This window comes from Solea senegalensis, linkage group LG17 (genome assembly GCF_019176455.1).
Source record: "Solea senegalensis isolate Sse05_10M linkage group LG17, IFAPA_SoseM_1, whole genome shotgun sequence".
Taxonomy (NCBI): Eukaryota; Metazoa; Chordata; class Actinopteri; order Pleuronectiformes; family Soleidae; genus Solea; species Solea senegalensis.
Window position 1 is genome coordinate 10,767,730 of NC_058037.1, and position 22,545 is coordinate 10,790,274.

Consider the following 22,545-nt stretch of genomic DNA (forward strand, 5'->3'; position numbering starts at 1 on the left):
CTGCTGCTCTGTAGGCAGCTCTGCAGGCAGCTGTGAAATTGATTCTGCCTCTAAAAGTGAAGGAGCCAAACTTGAAACAGTAAAGTGTCTAAAGATTTGAAAACTGTGAAAATGGCACATGAGAGACAGCTTATCAGTGGGACAGCAGAGCTGCAGCCTCGGATTTATCCTCACTCATTCTCCTCTACTAATCTTTTTATACTTTGTATGCAGACATCTCTTGAGGCTTTTCCCCGCATTGTGTTTCCTGCACTCTCACACATACACACACACACCTCAGCATCCAGTGTCAAATCAACTCCCCTCCACTATATATCCTCATTTTCAAATATCAAATATAGCCTCTCTATTTTTTTTTCTCCCTTTTTTACTTTCTTATCCTGTGTCATCCTCTGCTCTCTCTCTCATTCTGTCTTTGAGTTGGGGGGGGGACAAGAGTCCCAGGGCAGATGCTTGTCGTTGTTGTAGTGAGACGGGGGAGGGGCTCCATCATATCAGAGGGGAGGGGAACAGATCGGGTAAAGGGATGAAGGGGAGGATGGGGGAGAGTGTAAAGAGAGACTGCATGCAGCAGCTCTGGCAGTTGAAGCGCAGACGTGAGTAAGGAGGTTGTGAGGAGGAGCAGGAGAAAAGAGGCTGAACTAGAGGAGAAGAAAGGAGAGGATATCTAGAGACGGAGCGAGAATGTAAGCAGACAGTCCTGCACCTCCCTGGTAGCACTTCTGATTTTATAGCCTACCATGTTAGTGTGATGGGACGTGGACAGCCTGAAGTATGCGCGTTAACTTGTGCGTTTCTCCACATCAGGTGAGGTGTTTGAATCCAGCACGGCTGAATCATCTCCGGCCCCGTTGACCAACGGGACTCCTAAGGAGAACATGGTGACCCCGACTTCCACGCGACCCAGAACCACGGAGGACCTCTTTGCCGTCATTCACAGGTAACGCGATGAACCGCTCTCTTTTATGCCTCTCGTCACTTCTTTCTTCTTTTTTTTTTACTCCCACTTCAACACCTGATACATAATTTATCCCATGGAGCCAGTGTATTTCTCCTCCTCTACTCTGTCATTGAGCTCTGTTTGTTTGTGTTTCTACGTCTACCATCTCCCCCTCTTCGCCATAAACCCCCTATGTGTGACCCTGAACTCCAGGTCCATCTCTGCCCCATCCTCCCCCCTCCTTCGCTGTCATCATCCTCTCTTCTTCCTCCTCTTCCTGCCCTCCACCTCTCCGTCATAACTTAACCCAGCGCTGATCTGCAAGCACACACACATCTGTCAAATGGCTGTTCTCTGGGGTTTATTGACCCAGTGTAGATGAGTTTTTCTGGCCACAGAAAGGTCAACAACTGTGGAAGCAATATGAGTCGGCTGTCACATGTTTATCGTCGGAAGTGACAAAAGTGAGATGCTCGTTCTCTGCAGGAGAAAAAAAAACTGTTGCTTCATCTATTATTTACCTACTCAAAGCCCTCTGGTCCTAATCTAGGTTAGAGGCCACTGGAGAGATTGACACATGCATTTTTCTTCTCGTTTTTCCCCCTGACATATATTGCATATATGAATCTGAGCTTCAAAGGGAGCACGCACATAAATTTCGCATGCCGTCCATCAGTTTGTGTTTCATAGTCACGTGCAGCAGCAGCAGAGGCAGCCAGTGTCCGTTTGTGCATCGCGTTTCATTTTTTATTTCTGCAGCGAACAGATCGCCTGTGTATTTATAGTGCCAATGTCATGTGTGCAGCGGTGACATGTAAGGATTGTGTAAGGTAACGTGTGTAAACATTACTGTGAGTTTGGCGAGAATATGCTCTTCCCTTATCCCACATAGGTTGTTAAATGTATTCATTCATTTAAGAAATTTAGATACATTGTTTTATATTTAATGTTTTTAAATAGAAGAACATTGGACGTCAAGACTTAAAATCTGTACACACTATTGACTCCGGTGTCAATCACTCAAGTGTGCCGTGCATCATCATCATCCTCTGTCCTCTAAATGGAATCAAAATTGACATTATGTGCCTTTGAAGACGACCTGAAACTAGTGATTGACACCATTAACTTAGGGCACCACCTAGTGGCCAACAACTACTCCCGCCCTTACTTCACTTTTCAGTCTGAAAGACTGCGTCTGTATTCTCTACAGCCTCTGGTACGAACAGATGTCTAATTGCTCCCTTTCTCCCTAATTCGTCTCTTCCTCAGCTGCTCAATACTTTTTAATTTACACGGTCATTTAACTTCCACATGCTGTCACCTCTCTCTCTCTCTCTGGGAAAAACAGAAACAGAGCGATGAGAACCTTGAATGTAATGTCTTCACCACAGCAGCAGAAAATACAACTTGTCTGGAGGGAGACACAAAGCAAATATAATACAGCGGAGAGCTGGATGAAGCTGTGTTTAATCCTGCAGCACTGCTTACCTGTGAAAAGGTGATGAGTGCGTTTGTGACGGTTTTAGCCTCTTTTTTTTTTTTGGTTTTTCTTTCATCACCGGCCTGAGTTTGATATGTAGTCGCCTTGGGTGACTCAATTCAGGTGTGTGAGGATGTTTGTACGTGGGAGTGAGTGTAAGGGGAAAAAAAATCTTATGTAATGCACACAGGGGACGATAGTAGATGGAGGTTGAATTTAGGGCACAGACGCATTTTGCAGTCTGAGTGGAACGGCGGATTCTCACACAGACCAGATCTCCCTCAGCCCTCCTCGCTTGTTTGACCTTCACAAGTATATTTTCTCCTCTGTGGAGGAACTTATTTTTCGATTTATCTTATCAGAGGATTAGGGATTTTGCCTCACAGTGTCCTTCTCACCTTTTTTTTACCTGCAGCATCAAATCTCTCTCCCCCTTATCGTACAATCTGTAATTTTCATGCCTTTAATCGTCTCTGTCTCCCTCTCTCCACCACTGTACAGAGGAGGAATGCAGTGGGTGGGTGCATCCTTTCTAGAGAGGTGCGAAGTGGCAAGTAGCCCCTTCCCTTTTAATCAGCAAGCCTTGTCTCTGCCATGCTACCTTTAGATTACCTGCAGTAATCCCACAGAGTAACCCCCCCTGTACCAGAGATTAATAAAGCTGTTTCCCTGCTGCTACCTCTAATCCCTCTGTATTCTGCCAGTTGCAGCTTTGTTGCCATGTTTCAGTGCAGGAGTTATTGACAGTATAAACGGGAGTGGTGCAGTCAACTCTGACTCCCCCCCCCACGATGAGAGGAGACGGACTTGTGCCTGATTTAAGCAGCTTTGGGCCATTCTCCCAGTTTGAGTGTTTGATTAATGTCATTGCGACTCCGTGCTTTCCTGCAGAGTTGCAATTGCTGCAGCTTCTCCTGTAAAAGAAATCATTGGATTTCTTTAATACAAAAGTCTCGGTCTCTTTGGTTTTTCAGTGCTCCATAATGGAAATTCTATATTTTTTTAAGTTGCTGTGGGGGTAAAGCTGGCATGTGAACATTTGGGACAAAGATATGAGGTGCAGGGATTTTTTTTAATAGTTGCAACAACATAGTTTGGACCAGGTTTCTGCTCTCATGCTGCAGCCGAATTTTAGTTTGAATAACTGAATTTGACGTGCTTACTTCCTGACAAAGCTGCTTCCTTTGTTTTTTTTCTTGACAGATCTTCTACTTTTTTCTTTGTCAAATCAACATTTTTCTCACTCATTAATTATAACCCTGCTGTCACTCATCCACTCTGCATATTTGTTTGGTCGTCATGACGTCACTAATGTTCTTGCATCTTTTCCCAGGTCAAAGCGGAAGGTCCTGGGTCGCAAAGAGTCAGAGGAGGACAAGTCCCGAGCGGGGAGCCAACAACAGTCTCCGCCTGCCACACCCACAAACACGTCCCCAGGCCCGGTGTCTCCTCTGTCCAGGCAGGCGGGCTCTATACAGCGCAACCTTCGCAAGTCCTCCACCAGCAGCGACAACTTCAAGGCCCTGCTCCTCAAGAAGGGCAGCCGCTCGGAGACCAGCTTCAGGATGTCTGCTGCCGAGATGCTTCGCTCCACCGACCCTCGCTTCCAGAGAACACGGTCCGAGTCAGCACTTGACCCCCCCGCTTCTTCGCCCTCCTCTCCGACAGCGCCTCACAGCCCCTGTGTGTCGCCCGGCCGCAGTAAACGAGCAACAGATGAGTGGAGCCGCTACGAGGTTCTGTCCTCGCCGACGTCACCATCCTTTTCAATGAGCGGCTTTAGGTACGGGCGCTCTCGCTTACCGCCCTCTGCTGCGAGCAGCAAGTACAACGCGCGCAGCCGAATCCTCAGCAGCCCAATGACTGTCATCTGTGAGCGTGAGGGGGAGTTGGCCGAGAGCGAGTATGGAGACACCACAGAGACTCTCCCTGTGTACCGAGGGTCAAATGGCACTTTATCAGAAGAGAGCAGAAGCTAAAGAGCAAGGGCAGCTCCATCGGTTTAGAGAGACAAACTCATTTGTCATAACCAGGTAGGGGGCAGGAGACAAGCGCTCTAGACTTTCTGAGCCCCACACCTCTCCGCTGCCTCTTAAGGAGTGGACATGTCGGGTCCTGTAGTGAGATCAGCGGTCACCCCATCATGAACTGGGCTGGACTTGGTCTAAAATGGAGAACTGGTTGTGCTGCAGCTTTTTCAATCCTCCCATGATTCTCATTCTGTCCTTCTACTGGTGACTCGCGCTTTGTGTTCAAAGAGTGTTCCTTCTTAGTTTGTTTTCTATTTGTTCAGCCGTTGTTGTGTTTTACTTTACCCTGTCCTTAACATGCAGGACATCACAAGTTTTCTTTAAAAAGGACGAGGCTCAGATGGCAAAACTAAGGTGAATTGAAGTCACAAGTCATTTGCGTCACTTTGCTGCTGTGGTGCTACGTAGGGAGGCGGTTGGAAAGAGTGGAATGTAAAGGAGTGCTGGAGGCTCGCTCATAACATTTCTGCCCTTTTTGTTTATGAAAAGTGTCAGAAAGCATGTCAGCATCAAGCAGCCCACGATATTGTGGAAAGAACTGGAGGACGTGGTACAACAAGCAGCTCCACGTGTGGCACAACTTCAATTACAGTGATCACCAGGTTTTTTTTGCTTTACATTCTTACTGTTCAATTCTTTAGTTTGCAGAGCTGGGGTGAATAGTCAGAGGTCCGCAGAAGGTAGTATGGGGTAAAACAAAGGTTCAACCAAAACAGCAGATGTATTCTATATATATATATATAAAAAAGAAAAAGACCCATAAAACCTCTATCAATTAACTTTTAGTATGTAGATTTTGCACTGTGCATAGGTCTTTTCCTTGTGACATAAAAGTATGTTTTAAAGATTGTTTTAATAAACAAAGTGATGTCAAGCCTTGTGTTTGGGACTTAAGAATCAATCTGTAAATTTAAATCCACAGGTGACGATTATATTAGGTGAACAGTTTACTTTTTCATCTCTTTGGTCATTGAAATGATGCAAAGTTAATCTAGACGTGAACACAATCTACTACGTACTCATGGCTCCTGCCGGTAAGTTTACAGAGAGCTTAAATGATTTCCATAATACCGATGAGCTTTCTTCTAAGTCTATCCCTTTACAGTTTTGTATACTTGTGTAAGTAGATTTTTACATAACATTTCACTTAGGACTTGTAGCCCTGTGTTTTTTTCCTTAACATAGATTATTTATGTAATATTGTTAACAAGCAGGATGATGGAGGGACAGAGGACAAGTTAGCTGAGACAAGGGCCACATTTACTGCGTTATTTCTCTATTTTTTATGGTTTTCCAACAATGTCAATATATATGTTCAAGCCCTCTGGTGCCCTTAAATTTGAGTCATGCAAATACAACAGTGGTGTTCACAGCTGAGTAAATGTGTTCTCCTCAGAGACATAAACTGAGGTGACAGGCGTGAGACTTCCTAACAGCCATAACACCCTGTGGTTAATCACCTGTGACCAAAGTGCGTCTCCCCTCCAGCTCCTGCCAGGCCATGATTGAGCACTCGGGGCCCCGTCTCGTCTCCCGACAGGAAACGTCTCTATTGCAAAAGAAGACGAAGAGGAGAAGGCCGTGAAGTGTGAGAGGAGCAGAGGGAAGGCTGCTAATGCTCATATGTACGTCTGTGTAATTAAAAAAAAAGAGGTGATATTTAAAGATCTTGTCTGCATGTCATTTCTCTTCCGCGGGATGATTAATGGCCAGCTGCCAGACCAACACCCTGAATCACCTCCTCGTCGGTTATCGCCACGGCACCCAAACTCGTCTGTCATCTGCGAAACTCCGGAGGCCATCATTTAGTGCTGCGCCCTGAAAGGTCATCAGTCATGTCTCCTTCTGGACATACACTGAATCACAGGCTCAGTCGGTAATAGACCTTTCCACCATTGCACAGTTAAACACTTGTGACTATAAGACTCATTGTTACATGCTGCTGTGACTGTTAACGTCCATCTACCAACAGTTTCTGCAGCTTCCTGCAGCAAACACCACAGTGACAACCGTTTAGCATTTTAAATGAAGTCCCTGCACTTGTGATAGAGCCGAGTCAGCTGCTCCGTGAACACGGCGTCCAGCTGGCAGTCAGATAAAAATCAATACTAACTCCTCTTAACCGTAATCAAACTACTGACACCTAGTGCTTTCTCCCATTTCCTCTGATATTCTACACCTCATCTACAATGTCCTCACAAAGACAAATTAAGGGACGACCCACACACACAGCTAACCCTGTGGAATATGCAACTTAAATTCCTTAATTTGTCATACACATTCATGGTCTTTTACCTCACTAAGATGCTCTAAGATTTGGAAATGCAACAAGGCATTATATGATTCTCCTGATAAAATTACATTAAAAGACAACACACAACTCTAGAAAATTGTGCCTGTAAATTTAAACTTCTTCTCTTAAATAACTGAATCGAGTAAAGTAGCCAAGTGTGCACTCTGGAAGAAATAAATAAACACTACAGTCTGCTTTGCAAAGTAACTGCCAACAATATCATTTGGAAAAAAAAGAAAATGCAGAGGACAAAATCACACAGAGGGTTTTGGCAGCAAATGAGGCTCAATTTAGCCTCATTTGCTGTTATGAGATGTGGGAAGAAACTGGAGCCTTCAGTTAGTCAAAAATACTTGCTAATTACATCATGGCCTATAAAAAAAAAACTGCATCACAATGTATCACTGCACTTTAATTTTCCAGAGTTAATCTTTTTTGTCAGCTCCAGGTTTCCACTCGGCTGGAGGGGGTAAATAAAATAACATTAACATTCACGACTGATGTTGGGAATAAAACAAAGCCTCATTAGACTCATTTCCTCTCTGCAGCAACGCTTCACCTCACCGAGTACAGCCAGAGTGGACAAGTGTGTGTGTGCGCGCGCGCACACATGCGGAGGATTAAAATACGGTCACGTCTGCTTAGTTCCTGAACATGATATTGGGAAGAAAACTGCCACAAATAAAATGGATGACTCAGCACGCAAGCACCAGACGACCATGAGGAGGTGAGGGAGAATAGAGGGTGAAGTGAATTGTGGCAAGGGTTTCATTCACTGATAAAAGGTCACAACGATCGAAGTGTGGAGGACAGATGAGAAAACTGCATCCACTACAAATCAGATTAACATCTCTTTGAGAAAAAAAACATGAATGACAAATACATGATTCCACTGGAGATACGAGGGTCGTAAATAATCAGAGTAATCAATCGTTTGATGAGGTGTTATATTTATTATTGATTATGCTAAATTGTACATTAAGAAAAATGTGTAATATTTCCAATAACTCATATTAGTGCAGTTTTCTCGCCGTTCCCTTTTAAGATTAGTGACATCATTCATTGAACATCAGAAACTAAAAATGTAAACAGTAACATGATTTAATGTATAAAATCTTATATACTCATGCTTAAAAAGGCTTAATATATGTATGTTAGCTTGCAGTAACTGTCGATATGTTACACCCACAAGGCGACCAAGTGCTCACACCTCAATTAATCGGGACTCTGTTTGTTGTGTGTAGAGATGATAGATGAGTCATTGATGTGGCTGGTGACGGCAGGTGATGAGTGGGATCAGACAACATATTGTCAGAGAGCCTCCTCCTCCTACAACACCAGCTTCACAGTTTTTTTTCCCCCTTGTTTACTTGCTAGAAATACTCACACGCTGCCATATGTACATTAATGACTCAAATAGAATAGTTCTCTGGTTGTTAGAGAGCAGTCCCTGCTTATGAAGAGAGGCAAAAGTCTGTGACTTCACATTGGGTCAAGTATTTTAGCAAAGTTTCCTCGCTATGCTGTGAACTTAACTTTTGTCTAACAGACTGTTAAAGCATCATTTACTCTCATCTCTGAGAGTAAAGGATGCCTCTGTCTCTGTGTGGACAGAAAAAGTGCTTCCATTATATGCTTTTAGTGTACATATCTTAAGTACTGTGTTACAATAAGATTTAAGGGTAAAAAGTATTTAGATTTAACAGACAGCTGAAAATAATGTATTTTTGTCAAACACCTGCAGAGGGAAATCTTCTCACTACTTGGCGCCCTCTGCTGGAAATATTAGCCCACTGTGTTTTTTTTGTTTAATTTCACTTTCAGCTTATTTCATCATAATTAATTGGTCGAGCTGTGTGAATTGAAGTGCTGTGACATCAGCGTGAAAAACATCTTTATCCCTGATTGTTAAGCTGCAAATGTGCAACCATCTAGTTCTGCGCTTCCTTCAGAACCCAAACCTCGTTCCTGCGGTTGGTCAATTTGAAGGGACTGTCGTACCCAGCTACATAGTACGGCTTGTCAACATACGGCACGCCGTCCCTCTGCAGGCTCTCCAGAAGTTTCAGGAGCTCTTCACGCTTCATATTCTCGTTGGAGAAACCGCTGTATGTCCTGGAAGAACAACAAAAAAGCAGCAATTTTTATGAATTCCCTTCATACATTCTTTTTTTGCAATATACTTGGAGACTCGAGTTTGGAGAATTTCATTAAAGCCCTGCCAGCATTTACACCACCTTATTTTATAAAACATGTTGCCAGTTCTGAATTGTGTGCCGAGTGTTGTCCATTTTCACCAACATTTAGTAATAAAAAATCTATAGAAAGGAATCAAACTTTTTTACACATCAGGTAGAATTAGCAGAGGGACCTTTTTCCTATTGAGAGTGAAATGCTACCTGACGTAAGCGGTGAACTCTTTCCTGTGCTCCACAAACAACTCTGGACTGCTGGGCTCTGGTGGATTTTCCTGATGCTCCTCTGGGATGTAGAAGGACACAGTGAACTTAGATTCACATGCAGGTCCTGCTCCAGGCTCGACGCAGCACGTCACAGGTGCCGTCATCTCCACTTTGACCTCTAAAATTACAAACATACAAAGGGGGGATGAAAAAGCAAAAAATAAAAAGCTGCTGCAATTATTAATTAGCAATTAACCAGTCAATTAACTGACAACTGTTATAATAATCACTTTGAGTGATTTTTTGAAGTCTAACAGATTAACTGATCACAAAAATAACAACATCTCAGTTTTCCGGTGGCAGAAGACGAAAAGACGGACCAGGTGGTGGGTCTACACTACAACCAGACTGTGTAGCAGATTAAACGTGATTATAGAGCACATACTCCTTACACAGCAGACGACAACACAAACAATATACATTCTCATAAATAAAGCTGGTGTAAAGTGTCGAGTCAGACAAAAGCCAGTGGTGCCGACACAAACTGCTGAGCAAGAACTAAAGTGCACTTTCTCTTGTATTTATTCATTGGTGCCATTTTGTTCAACTGAGATTATTCATAACTTCCTGCAAAACAACATCTCTATAACTCGCTTTGTGAGTCAAGTTTACAGCTTTCAACACATAACTTCGGACCTCAGACCCAGGTGATTAAAATGCTCAAACTCACTGTTCTGGTTGTTTCCCTGAATGTAGTTGAAGAGCCTGCGGAAGCCGGTGTTATTGGCTGCATCCAACTGCATCCCACTCAGAGAGGTGCTTATCCACTTAGTGGGGTGGTAGGTTCGAATCTCATAGTCTTGTCCCTGCAATATAATAACAACAAGGCAATCATAGATAGCCTCTGTCAGCCTATATGTGTAATAGACTGTGGCTCAACAGTAGAGCATCTGGCTCCAGATCGGAAGGTTCTGTTTTTCATGTCATGGTCAAAATTCTTTCTGCTGCTCATATTGTCAAGTGACACACAGAATAAACTATGACTTTTTTGTCACATTTTGGACGACATACTAACCTCGGAATTTTTTGTCAAAATTTGGACGACATACTATATCACCAAAAAAAGTCATAGTATGACTTTTTTTTGCTGATTTCAGACGACATACTATACTATGACTTTTTTGAGTGATCTTGGATGACATACTATACTATGACTTTTTTGTCACATTTTGGACGACGTACTATACAATGACTTTTTGAGTGATTTTGGACAGCATACAGGAAGTGTAGGAAGTGCGGAAGAACAGACACACACACAGTCACCAAAAACAATACTTCAATCCCACTCCCTGGGGTGACTAATAAGGACTGCTTTATGCTCACTTATTTGGGATTTCCAATCAAAAATTCACCTTATTTGGCACAGTTCATACGACCAATTTTTTCCTTTTTTTTCCGTTCATGCATCGACAGAGCATTAACACAGAAAGTTTGTTCATGTGGTGGGTGGTACAGTGGTGGCTGGTATCGCGGCAGTCAGATATCCTCTCCTTCTGCAAATAGGAAACTTGTTGTATCGTGGTCTGTTCCCAGACCTGCTCTGCAAAAAGAGACCATAGTTTGAAGGAGCCACAAGCTCAGTGTTTCATTTATTTTTCCATGATGAAATACAAAAAAAAAACATTAACAAATTCACACACAAAAAATAAAGAGTTGATTGTAAAACTGTTCACAACTGGGCACAGAACCTGAAGCTTTGATGGAAAATAATAAACTCTTGTGAATTTTGTTCTCCTTAAATGAAAACATGCATGTTATGTTCTTCACTATCACTAAGCAGGTGGATACAACTCCATACTGTTTTGGTTCAAACCTGTCTTTGGTCCAAACATATTGGAGAGTTTTTAACATATGGTAAAACAACTTAAGACACCTTTCCTTCAATATGCCCAGCATCTCAATTTCATATAGAACACTAACTTACATACATTAATATGGATAATGACGTTAAAAGTTCAGCAATGGCATCTTAAAAGATGGAATTGAGAATAATATCAAAACAAAAATGTAAGCTAAAATGTTCTTCTTAATTATACTTTCACAGTGATATCCAAGTGGATGCCCTGAGATAAACGTTCAAACAAACAATAAAACACGTATTTGATAAAAGAATAATACATGCAATTATTTTCTTTTTATAATAATGTTATATACAGGATGTTTTAAGTGTGAAACAAACAAGCTACAACCAAGCTCTATCACTGTAAGTGATGGAGCAGAAATTATTATTACAAGTCTTATTTTTCTACTTTATTTTCTAGGAAAATAATTGAAACAGTCAGATTATTTGACAGGTTATAAACAAAACACAAATTAAACATAACCATCCAAACCTGCAATTATGACGAGTAATTGAATCTTTCGAGAATAAAGTCATAATGTTATGAGAATAAAGTTGTAATATTAAAAAAAGTCATAATATTACGATTAAAAACAGAAAAAAATTTACGAGAATAAAGATGTAATGAAATTCAGTCATAACATGCTTCACGTTCCTCATCTTGACGCAGATTGCAGCTGATTATCTGAGATTGTGCTTGAATAATAACTATGACTTTATTCTCATAATATTACAACTTTATTCTCTAAAGATTTAAAAAAAAAGTTTGGCTCTAATACTGCGTCGGGTTAGTTTTCAACCTGTCTGAACATCCAACTGTTCATTTTTGACCTTTGTGGCTGTTGCCATGGCAATGTTGCAATCACTTTTATCATAATTAATAGACAACGTGAGCTAAACTAGAAAAATAAGACTGACGTCATGAACTGAAACGACCATTATAAATCCTTCATGTTTCCACATAAGTTATATACCTTATACAGAATGTTATTGTGCACTGTGTTTGCATTACTGATATTTGTATTCTGATGAAAGCTCCCTCTTTTTTTTTTCCATTTGTCTCCCAACAATCCAGTAAATCAAAGGTGTTTTCTGAGGAAGTGCCTCTTCGTCTCTCTCTGTCCGTCAGTGCACAGCTCAGGCTTTGGATTCCTGCGGTTTCATTTCCAGACCGTCCTTCTTATTTTGACGTCCCAGAGCTTCAGCCTCCTCCAAGGTAGTTGTCAAAGGTATGCCCAGGGTCTCAGGCAAGAACAGAGTCAGCACTCCAATTATAAATGCCAGGATTCCCACGATGAGCTTAAGAGGCGTCAATAAGGCAGATGTAATTATTCAACCCTTGTAGACACAACCGAACAGCCAAGGTGAAAACAGGACATTTCAATTTTTTAAAAAAAGAAAAAGAGGTCACATGTACCTGAGGTAGGTGGATCCACACATCTGACAGGTACACACAGAAGGGGGCGACCACACTGCCAACGCGGCACATCATACTGCCACTTCCCACTGCCAAAGACCTGGAGGGTGATCATGCGTAAAGTTCAGCAATACTGGAGAGGACAGTATTGTTAGGGTACAGACAAAACCATCAAAATAAAGAAAAACCTGTACGGCCTCATGGTCGCAAGATGCAGGAAGTAATATCACTAACACGTTTGTTCCATTATTTATGGTTTTAAATAACAAGAAAATGAGTGTCAACATAACAGCAGTGGAAAAAAAATGAAATTACACTCTCGTCTGACGTGGGATGATATTAAAACTTCAACCAACAGGTCTGTATTTATATGTCACTTTTCCAGTCTTGACTACCACTCAACGTGCTACACTTCTACCCTTCAATCCCATTCAAACACACACACTGATAAAGCTCCTTTTTTCTACCACACATATCATTTCCTATCACACCCGTTCATCTGTTGCCGGCACAGCTGCCACGGCCATTTTTAGAGTTGAATATTTAGCCAAGCAACACACTGGGGTGTAGACTGCCGCAATCGGCGATTGAAGCCTGACCTTCCGACTGGAAAACGACCCAATCATGTGTCCAGATGTTTCACATTCCAGAAGGCTGTTTGTTCTCACCTGATAATTGTCGGATAAAGCTCACAGGTGTACAAATAGATGAGACCAAAGGCAATGGCGATGGCAAACTTTCCCGTCATGCTAAGAATGATGGCCAGTATGTAGATGTCCTGTGGAGGGAAGATAATTGAGCTTGAGTTAATACTTTATTCATTTAAATCATATTGTTATCCATGTTCTGTGCCAATTTAAAATACAACAGATAAGAAAATCATATCTTAAAAGTTCTCAGAGAATAGTAGTTAATATATATATTTTAATGGTATCATCTATAACACAGTATAAATACAAATGTACTGTATATCGTCATTCTCAGTATACGCCAGAAATATTACAATTAGATGTTTGTACCAAAGTTGTTCAAACCTAAACGAGAGATCACGCGTAAATAGACGTGAAGGATGATGTGTTTCATTTCCAGTCTTTAAAGTAAGCTTCATAGTAACATTAGAGACAGTGGCATGTTTACAGGGGTAAGACGTATTTGTCTACGTAGTTTACCAAAGGAAGTGACACGCACTCTGGAATGTGCAAGTGTTTTTAAATTGTGCAGAGGGGTTTACGTCGGTGGAGAAGACGCTTGATGCTTTCCACTGTTTTCCATGTCACAGATATTTACCGACGCGCTCCGAAAGTCAATCGTCATATTTACTTGGACTCTGAACTCCTGTGATTTATCTCACAGGTCAAAAGACACACAGAAAGCGAGAGAGAGGGAGAGAGAGAGCCAGATGCCCTCTCTATGTATCATATATCAGCGCAGTAACAGTGGTCAAATTACCCGGGAGGTGTCAGGACGCAGTGGACGCAGGCTGTGCCTCTACAGAAAATGTTTTCAACATATAAAACTCAACCTATTTCTGTTCACAAGTAGCACCTCTGATGCAGATAAACATTAAAGTGATGGGACACATTGATTTGGTCTGTGCAAAAGGTTAAGTCATCTAAATTTTGTGGCAAATTCTTATTCGCTTTTTATAGAATAGAACCGATCTTAAATGGTACAACAAAAATGGACATGCATAAAATATTGTAGCTGACTCTATTGACACTTTCACTGTGTTTCTTTCACGCGCACAAAAAACCACACACGCTCTGCGTACGTACAGCGGGCACCACGATGATGAGAATACAAGCAACTCCGGCCAAGAGCAGAGACGGAGCACAGGTCTTCTTCCGTCCAATCCGGTCCATTGCAAAACAGCCAACCAGATATGAGGGAAGCTCCACAGCACCTGAAACCAACCAATCACAGACACACTGATGCAGCGATATTCAATCTCAGGGACGTAAATAACCAACATAACTCAACTTCCTAAATGTGCTCTAGTGTTTGTTACCGGAGTAAATAAGTGGGGTTTTACTGGGTGGTGAATGAAGCATGACGATATTTACTAGCATGTTGTAGCTGAATGACCCTCACCTCACCTTTCCCATCCAATTGTTGGAGAACCTATGAAGCCTTCAGTTATTATCAAAATTCATCTATCCATTGTAGGCTATTAAAACATTGTGGTCCAAAATGGTGGCCGGGCTCCTGATGATAAATATAAAAGGCTCATTCAACAATTCAAATTCATACAATCAACACAATTGTACGCTTTAACAAATGTGTATTTATTTTTTCTTTAAATAAGTATTTTTTTTGTTTTCTGTTTTCAGTACCTTAAAAGTACCTTTTAAGTTTACCATGGAAAGGCTTCGGTTTGTTTGATAAAAAATGAATACAGTACAATACATTTTTTTATTGCTAAAATAAACCTGAAAGTTGTTGGCAAACACAGAGCGGTTGTTGTGGTTTACTGCAACAAATAACACAGAGAAAAAACTTCCAAAATCTTTGGTTATAGCAAAGGGGAAATATTTGTTTTTATTTTGCTTCCAAATATCGTGTCCTCTTGTTGTTATGAGCTTAAGTGATAGATTATGATCAGTCCAGAGTGTGACTATTTTCTTCTTACCAGCAAGAAAGAGGTTAACGTATTGGTTTCCTCCAAGGTTGACGGAACCCAAAGAGAAAACATAGTAGCCCAAGCTGCCAATGAACCAGATGGCCCACACCGTGCAAGTACGACTCGCCATCCTCCAGCTTCCAAACAGATCCAGGATGGACAGCTTCTGTTCTTTCTGCACTTGCTGCTGCTCTGACTCCTGCTCCAGCAAAGCTCTGCCATTCTCTTGCTCCTCTGGCCGCAGGAGCTCCTCTGCCTTCAACCTGCACTCAAGGCCGTTGAAGCGGGCTATCGCATCCAGCAGGTTCTGAGTTTCCTTGTAACGTCCCTTGGCCATCAGATAAAAGGGCGTCTCGGGGAACTTCCAGCAGCAGAGCAGGAAGGGTGAGGTACAGATGGAGAGGATGATCTGGTAGATCCACCAGACTCGCACCAGGTAACCAGTCAGAGCCACCACCATGATCCCGACTGCAAAGGCTGCGTGCACGTGCATTGAGGTCCATGTGCGCACCTTGATGCCAGTGAATTCGGTAACATAAACAAACACCACCACAAGGTAACCACTGGACACCTGCAGACAGCAAAGAGGGAGCAAAGGAGGACGTTTACAGAAAGATAAACTCTTGTTTATGAAATGTTAAAACACTGGTGTTAAATGTCTTCAGGATTTTATGTATATATTATATGTACAGCTTAAAGGATAAACACATTCAATGGTGTGAATATAGGTAATGAAAATAGTGGTAATCAGACTTTATGACCCCTCTCATAAGACAGAATTTGCTCTGCCTGTGCAGCATGAGCCTTCAACATTTGAGTCTGACTCTATGTGACAAACAACAGCTGTAGCTGAGGAGGACTGGGGGGGCGTAGAAGACGTAGAGGAGTGAAACACAGGGTCGACTGTAGAGGCTCGAATCTTACTGCCACGTGGCTTGTAATAACCATAATGTCTCTCATACTTTGACCTTTTAAATGTTATTCTTGTGCATATCTTGCAACTCTGTAAATAAAACAACACAAACAAACATAAAGGTGCAGTCAAGGCCCCCATTCAACCCCAAATCACATCTACACAGCAATCTCTATTTACCCTTCACATTATATGCATCTCCCTGCATTTCTAATATATAAATTCCTATAGCTAAATGCCATTTCTTTCTAAAAGCTATTATATTATAATAGCAGCAATTCTACCTATTTTCTATTAAATACCTCACACCTAACACAATCTAATATAAAATGTGTCAAAAGTACAGAGGAGAAGAGAAAATCCACTATATATAGTTATATAATCATGTCCTTTTTTTAGTCAGCTAGGAAAAAACATTTTGCTTTGGTTTAAATGTTTGCTTGACTGCACTATGAATAACTATGTGTGTGTGTGTGTGTGTGGGGTGTTTAGCCAGAAAACATGGGTTCATTTTCTTTCTTTTCCATGTATATGGATCAATTAAAAAAAAGAGCCCTTGCTCAATGAATTGCATTCTCTTTAAAACCCCAGTGTCATGTGATCTGGTTGGCCATTCAGGGCATTCAAGAATAGAGACACACAAAAAATGCACAACCATACATGGTACAAAAGTGCACCTGGATGTCAACCTCACCATGGCGAGCAGGAAGCGGAGCACCACAAAAAAATAGTAGTTTCCAGAGAACGCTACAGCGACCCCGATCCCAAACTGACAGAGGCTGGTGAACATCAGAATCTTCACACGACCAATTCTGGAGGAGAGAGACACATACAGGTGAAGAGAGAGGTGGAAAACCAGGATGAAAGAGAAAGAGAAAGACAGCGTTCATATGTTGGAGAAATTGTAATTTTTGGATAAAGTACTAGAGCTACAACTGATGATAATTTTCTTTATCAATCACTATTTTTTTATATTAACTGATTAATTCCTTTATCTACAAAACATCAGAAAACTCACTTTTGCTTTTTTAGCTAAACCAAGAATGAGCTGTGAATTCTGGAAAATATGGTTCGTCCAAAACTGACGTCAGTTGCCACTGACAAACAACTTGGACGATGTGAGCCAAAGGGACCATGACAGTGTCAATGGCCTCCACAGTGAAGGCATTCAGCCACTGACCATGAATAAAACATCATAAAACATTAATAAGGTGCAATTAAACACCCAAAATACATGGCCATCTGTGATTTATCATACTATTTTAACTGTGATTCAGACTAAAAGATGGCTGTGTAGATACAACTTGTCATCTTTGAATCCCATCATCCACACCGGCCACACGATCCCTGCCACTCAAATCATCTCTTTCCCTCAGTCTTACACAACCACTAAGGAAGTGAGAAAACAGAGAAAACATGTTCAGTGTCAAGCCAGAAGTGCAAACATGTCTCCTGAAGACAGACTCTTTTAATTAAAACGAAAATGTGCTTAAATGGTGAACGCGTGCTTGATATAGTTTAACTTCCTCTGCATGAATTCTAACTCTGCAGGAAGTCCAACCTCCTCACTTACCTGTCAGCAATGTCCCCAAACAGCAGCGCTCCGATCAACACCCCCAGCATGAACGTGGGCTGACACAGCTTGGCCAGCCACTCTTTCTCACACACCAAGTCCCAGTCTGTCACAATGCTCTGTTGAATTTCAGAGTGGTCATAAACAAAGTTTCCATCGCAGGCCTTCACTGTCTTGTTGCCGTCAAAGAAGTATGTGAAGTCAGTCGAGTTGATGCGCAGGGCGCAGCGGCAGCGGCTGAGCTCCCACTGCTCTCCTTCAGCCGTCCTCACCACCATTGGCCCGGACCCCGATTTGAAGACTGGCAGGAGGTCTTCCAGACTAGATCCAGTCAGGTTACCGTACAGTACATCAGTGATGTTGCCAGGCACACTGCACACAAAGTTTGGAGTGTCTACCAGGAAAACAGAAGCCAGGTAATGGATGCCACAGGCTATGGACTGGAAGACTGCAGCAAAATACAGGCATGCCTGAAATCTGGAAAAGACACCAAATTAAGTTAATAATCTAAAGAGCTGTTAGACGGATAACACAATACGTAGCAGTCATGTATCTCACCTCATCAGTTTTAAATGATCAATATTATATTTATTACACCTATGTTATATATTATTACATGTCATATTATATCTTGGACAAGTTGCACTGTACAATGTGAAATTATCTCACCCATTTATGTTTAAAATACATACTTAAATGTAAATAAATGCAACTTTTAAGTGTTCGGTCAGTGGCATGGGTCTCTCCATCTCACAATAAGTCGATTAATCATTTATTCATCATCTATTTTGATAACCGATTCTATTCAGCTTCTTAAATGTGAATATTTTCTGGTTTCTTTGCTCCATATAACAAAGAAATCCTCATCAACATTTTCTGCAGCAGTTGCAGCCCATAAAACTATTCCAAGCCTTTCCAAGTATCGCACAACACTTCACCCAGTCCGGAGCCAAAACTCCACAGAGATAGTAAGGACTTCCAGGATGCTTCTTCTTAGATTTCCACTTGTTGCTATGGAGTGTTGCAATCATAGACTGTGTCAGAGCACGTTTTCCTGACCCGAGAGTCAAAGCAGGAAAAAAAGGCTTCCCAAGTGTTACCTACAAGTTAGTTTAAAATCACTCCATAAGGTCAGTGTTGAAGGGAATAATTGTGATTTGTTAATGAAGTAAAGGATTGTGAGTAAATTCACAACTTTGTATGACTTGTAAGTAGAGCTGAAACTATTAATCATAGCTAGATTCATCGTCAACTATTGGTTATCATGTATCAAGAATTAAAACAAGTTTTCTGATTTTTTGTTTTCTTTATTCCTCCATATAACAAAGATGTCATTAAAAGTGAATCATTTTGGTTTTAGGAAAAAACAACACATTTGAGAACATGGTTTTGGTAAACACTGATCAATATTATCCAGCATTTTATGGACCAAACGATTACTTGATTAATTGAGGAAAAACAATCGACAGATTAATCGATTATGGATGTAATTAAATTAGCTGCAGCCCTACTTGTATAGTGGGACATTTGCAAAGCAAGCCAAAAATAGTTATAACTTTCAGCAGGCAGGCAATGTGCAGGAATAAAAAACTTCTACTTCTACAGCTATTGGTTATTATATTACAAAGGGAAAAAAAGACCCAGTAAACAATTCTGGGGGAGTGTAAATGGGTCGAAAGCATGTTGAAACATGGATTAAAACTAATTTCAGATGTTGAGGGTTTGTGATTCAAAACACCAACTGGCTAATGATAAAGGAAAAAAATCCCCAATTTGTCCGCAAAACAGAGAAAAGTTGTCATACTTCACAACTCTAGAGACGAGTAAAAGACTTGTCCATACCTTTTAAAATGCCCGAGTTCGTCGAATACTCTCTCAACGGTCATTTTCAGTCCGGGTTAAGTGCAGCTGAGCTCCTGGTGCCTGAGTGTGTGTGTGTGAGTGTCTCTCTGTCTCTCTCTCTCCAGCTGCCAGTGTAACTCGGGTAAGTGCTGAGGGAAAATAAAGTGTGGCTTCACGGAGCAGCAGCCTGACGGCGGGAGGCACCTTCAACCAATAGCACTAAATAACACCTATGATGTTTACCAGTGTTGTAATGTAACGAAGCGCAAATACTTACTGTACTTAAGTAGAATTTTCAAATATCTGTACTTTACTTATTTTACGTTATTTCTGAGAACTTGTACTTTTATTCCACTACATTTCCTAAATATATATGTAATTTTACACGGTAAACAACGAGCTGCTGGTGTGCTTTAAGTCCACTTGGAGCCGAAATCTGTGGCTAACAGCTGAGTGGCTAACAGATGTGTACTTTTACTCTGATACATTTCCCTTAACCATCTTCATTACACCTTACTACAAAATAAAAGTTGAGTTGGTGACAAATGCCTGTTTGTTGTCGCTAGTTTTTAGTGGCACCAGCCATTTACTTTTACCCCTAATACTTAAGTACATTTTATATCAGAAAATTACATTTGAAACTTAAGTACAATAAATGTCAGGTACTTTAAGAGTTTTACTCAAGTAATATTCTAAAAGGTGACTAACTTCTACAAAAGTCATTTTCTGGTAAGATACTTTCACCGTCACTGACCCTAGACACCATGTCTACGGACAGGAACTTGACCCAACAGTGAGTAGAATTTAGCCGCCACGAAACAGGAAGTGTACAAAGCTTCATACGTGAGATAAGGGAACATTAGCAAATTCCACGAAACTTGGTAGAAACATGTTTCAGCTCAACTCAAAAGGAAGTCAGCCATTTTAAATGTTGTGTCCATCTTGGCAATTTGCTTTTCGTAAATAAACAAACATTAATTGTTCTGCTCCAAACATCATATATGACACAAGACACAGACCCTGAACACGTCTACAAACATGAACTTGACCCAAAAGTGAGTCAGCCATTTTGAATTTAGCTGGTGTTTTGCCACGAAAATTTGCTGTACATTCACCAATCTGTACAAAACTTCATATGTGAGATAAGAGAACATAAACACATGAAAACTTAGACATAGCATAGCGCCACCTACTGGCGGTGGCTATGGGGGCCCGCACAATAATTATTAATATTATCATCACCATCACTTGTCTTGGTCTATTTGTTATCGTTGTTTTATTATGTTATTTTATACATCATTTGTATTTAGTTGTTTTATTTTTTTGATTTGCATAACCGTTTTGTACCTCTGTCACATCAAATTGCATCACTACATTGATTACATTTTTCTTACACAATGTTTTCAAATGAAGTGGTTCTTGAGAGGAAACTAGATTAAACACATTATGTCACCTAATCACTGCCTGCAGGGTTTCAGGGGACCAGTTTGAAGGAAGGGCTGTTTAAATAGACTGGCCCTGCATGCTCTTTAACTGCAAGTGTAACACTAGCCTGACATGGCAGAGTCGTATTTCTTTTGAGGTATTTGTGTCAAAGTCGTAATGTGGTACAGGGAAATTAATTCACAGAGAGTGTTAATGTGTGGGGTTCAAGGAGGTAGGAGGTCCACGCTATACAAAACATGTGGGCCAGTTTGTAGATTTCAATTGTACATCTGTGTTACTGTGTATTTATAAACAAATAGACTTTCTGCACATGTACACAAAAACATGCACAATCCAATCCAACTTTATGTATAAAGCACTTTAAAAACAACAGCTGAAACAAAGTACTATACATCAGAGATCAATAAAGTATAGAAAAATATTATCTAAAAGACCTAAAAAAAAACGACAACAAGTATCATTCAGTATCATTAAACATATACTGAAAAATGCTGTACAGACATACACGCTATAGCTGTTCCTACATTCCCTGAATCGCAGAGCTGCTGCTGCTGCAAATATGCATGACGTTTGCATTGTAAACCACGTATCACTATGTTTAGGTTGTAAATTTTACAACCTAAACATAGTAGTAACGATCTGCTAAGCTCACAATCACCACGAGGTCAGTTGGTAAACTAGTAACATGCTCTGTAGCCATTTAAAATATTGGGCATGAAATTTATTATATAGACAATGAATCTTGACAGTTTTTCATTGTAAATCAGACCTGTTATAATCCAGACAACACTGCATGAACGGTATAAAGCAAAGAGTCCGATTCATTTTGAATCCATGCAAGTGTGCATGAGAATTCCAGCGCCTCTTTTTCTAATAGGATCTCTGATTAATAATTGATTATATATATACATGTATGCTGTGGCTGTATTGACTCACTGCACCTTGCCTTGGCCGGATTCAGCAGGAAAAGTACGACAAACTTTGTCAGAGTTTGTTTTTGTGATGACGTTGACACGACATCTGCGCCACTTAAATAACTAAACAAAAAGAAAAAAATTAGTTAAAACTAATTCATGACAATTTATAAACACTATAACCTTGTCATTTCCAAATTATTATGATCTGGATGACTGAGAACCTTCACAGAAATACATTACATTATTTTTTTTCATGATTATACTTTTATAGCTTAAATACTATAAGTTATTTATTGTACAGTATCGGCTAAACTAGTAATGCAGTGACCTATTTTCTCACAAAGCATGTGTTTGAATAGCTGTATTGCTGATAAAATAAACTCCTCCCACTGACCCGTCAGTCTTTTTGTGTGTGAGGGAGCTGATAAAACCTTTTTGCGTTTGCGATCATTAAGGATAAAATGTGGCAGCTGAGAAGCTGCATGTGTCCATTATTTGTTAAATGACCTTTTATGTCCTTTCCACTCTGTCACCTCAACACATCGACAGTGGACAAAGGTTTAACTGTAGATAATGCTTGGTTTGAGTGGCCCCAGTCAAAAGCAAACACGTTGTAACCTTTGCCTGCTCCTGTCACAACTGCCTCCTTCCCACAGAGCAAAATGTTCAATACAGGTACTAAAGTTTCAGGGATTTTTAAAAAAAACCCAACAACTTAAGTTTTCTAAAGAGACTTTGCCCAGGTCAGTCAGGTTTCAACTGCTGGTTTGGG

At 40.8% G+C, this 22,545-nt stretch overlaps 3 protein-coding genes across 3 annotated transcripts in view; 1 reads left to right on the plus strand and 2 right to left on the minus strand.

Annotated features, from left to right (window-relative positions):
• LOC122784562 (NHS-like protein 1) overlaps positions 1 to 5,324 on the plus strand; it is a 96,023-nt gene extending 90,699 nt beyond the window's left edge. Inside the window, 2 exon segments of the mRNA XM_044049879.1 lie at positions 808 to 940; positions 3,754 to 5,324. Of these exon segments, the coding sequence (XP_043905814.1) occupies positions 808 to 940; positions 3,754 to 4,399 (779 nt within the window). The 3' untranslated portion in view covers positions 4,400 to 5,324.
• Positions 5,325 to 7,134: 1,810 nt separating this feature from the next.
• LOC122784506 (heme-binding protein 2-like) lies at positions 7,135 to 11,037 on the minus strand. Its single transcript, XM_044049807.1, has 4 exons — positions 11,019 to 11,037; positions 9,876 to 10,079; positions 9,143 to 9,323; positions 7,135 to 8,858 (listed from the first exon to the last, which is right to left on the minus strand). Exons 1-4 carry the CDS (start codon positions 11,035 to 11,037, stop codon positions 8,675 to 8,677), a joined length of 588 nt encoding a protein of 195 aa, XP_043905742.1. The 3' UTR covers positions 7,135 to 8,674.
• Positions 11,038 to 11,999: 962 nt separating this feature from the next.
• slc22a16 (solute carrier family 22 member 16) lies at positions 12,000 to 19,684 on the minus strand. The gene is made up of 8 exons (XM_044049937.1): positions 19,411 to 19,684; positions 17,569 to 18,045; positions 16,690 to 16,807; positions 15,092 to 15,653; positions 14,238 to 14,365; positions 13,131 to 13,240; positions 12,463 to 12,562; positions 12,000 to 12,344 (listed from the first exon to the last, which is right to left on the minus strand). The coding sequence occupies exons 1-8, from the start codon at positions 19,452 to 19,454 to the stop codon at positions 12,183 to 12,185; spliced, it is 1,701 nt and encodes a 566-aa protein (XP_043905872.1). The 5' UTR covers positions 19,455 to 19,684; the 3' UTR covers positions 12,000 to 12,182.
• Positions 19,685 to 22,545: the final 2,861 nt, after the last annotated feature.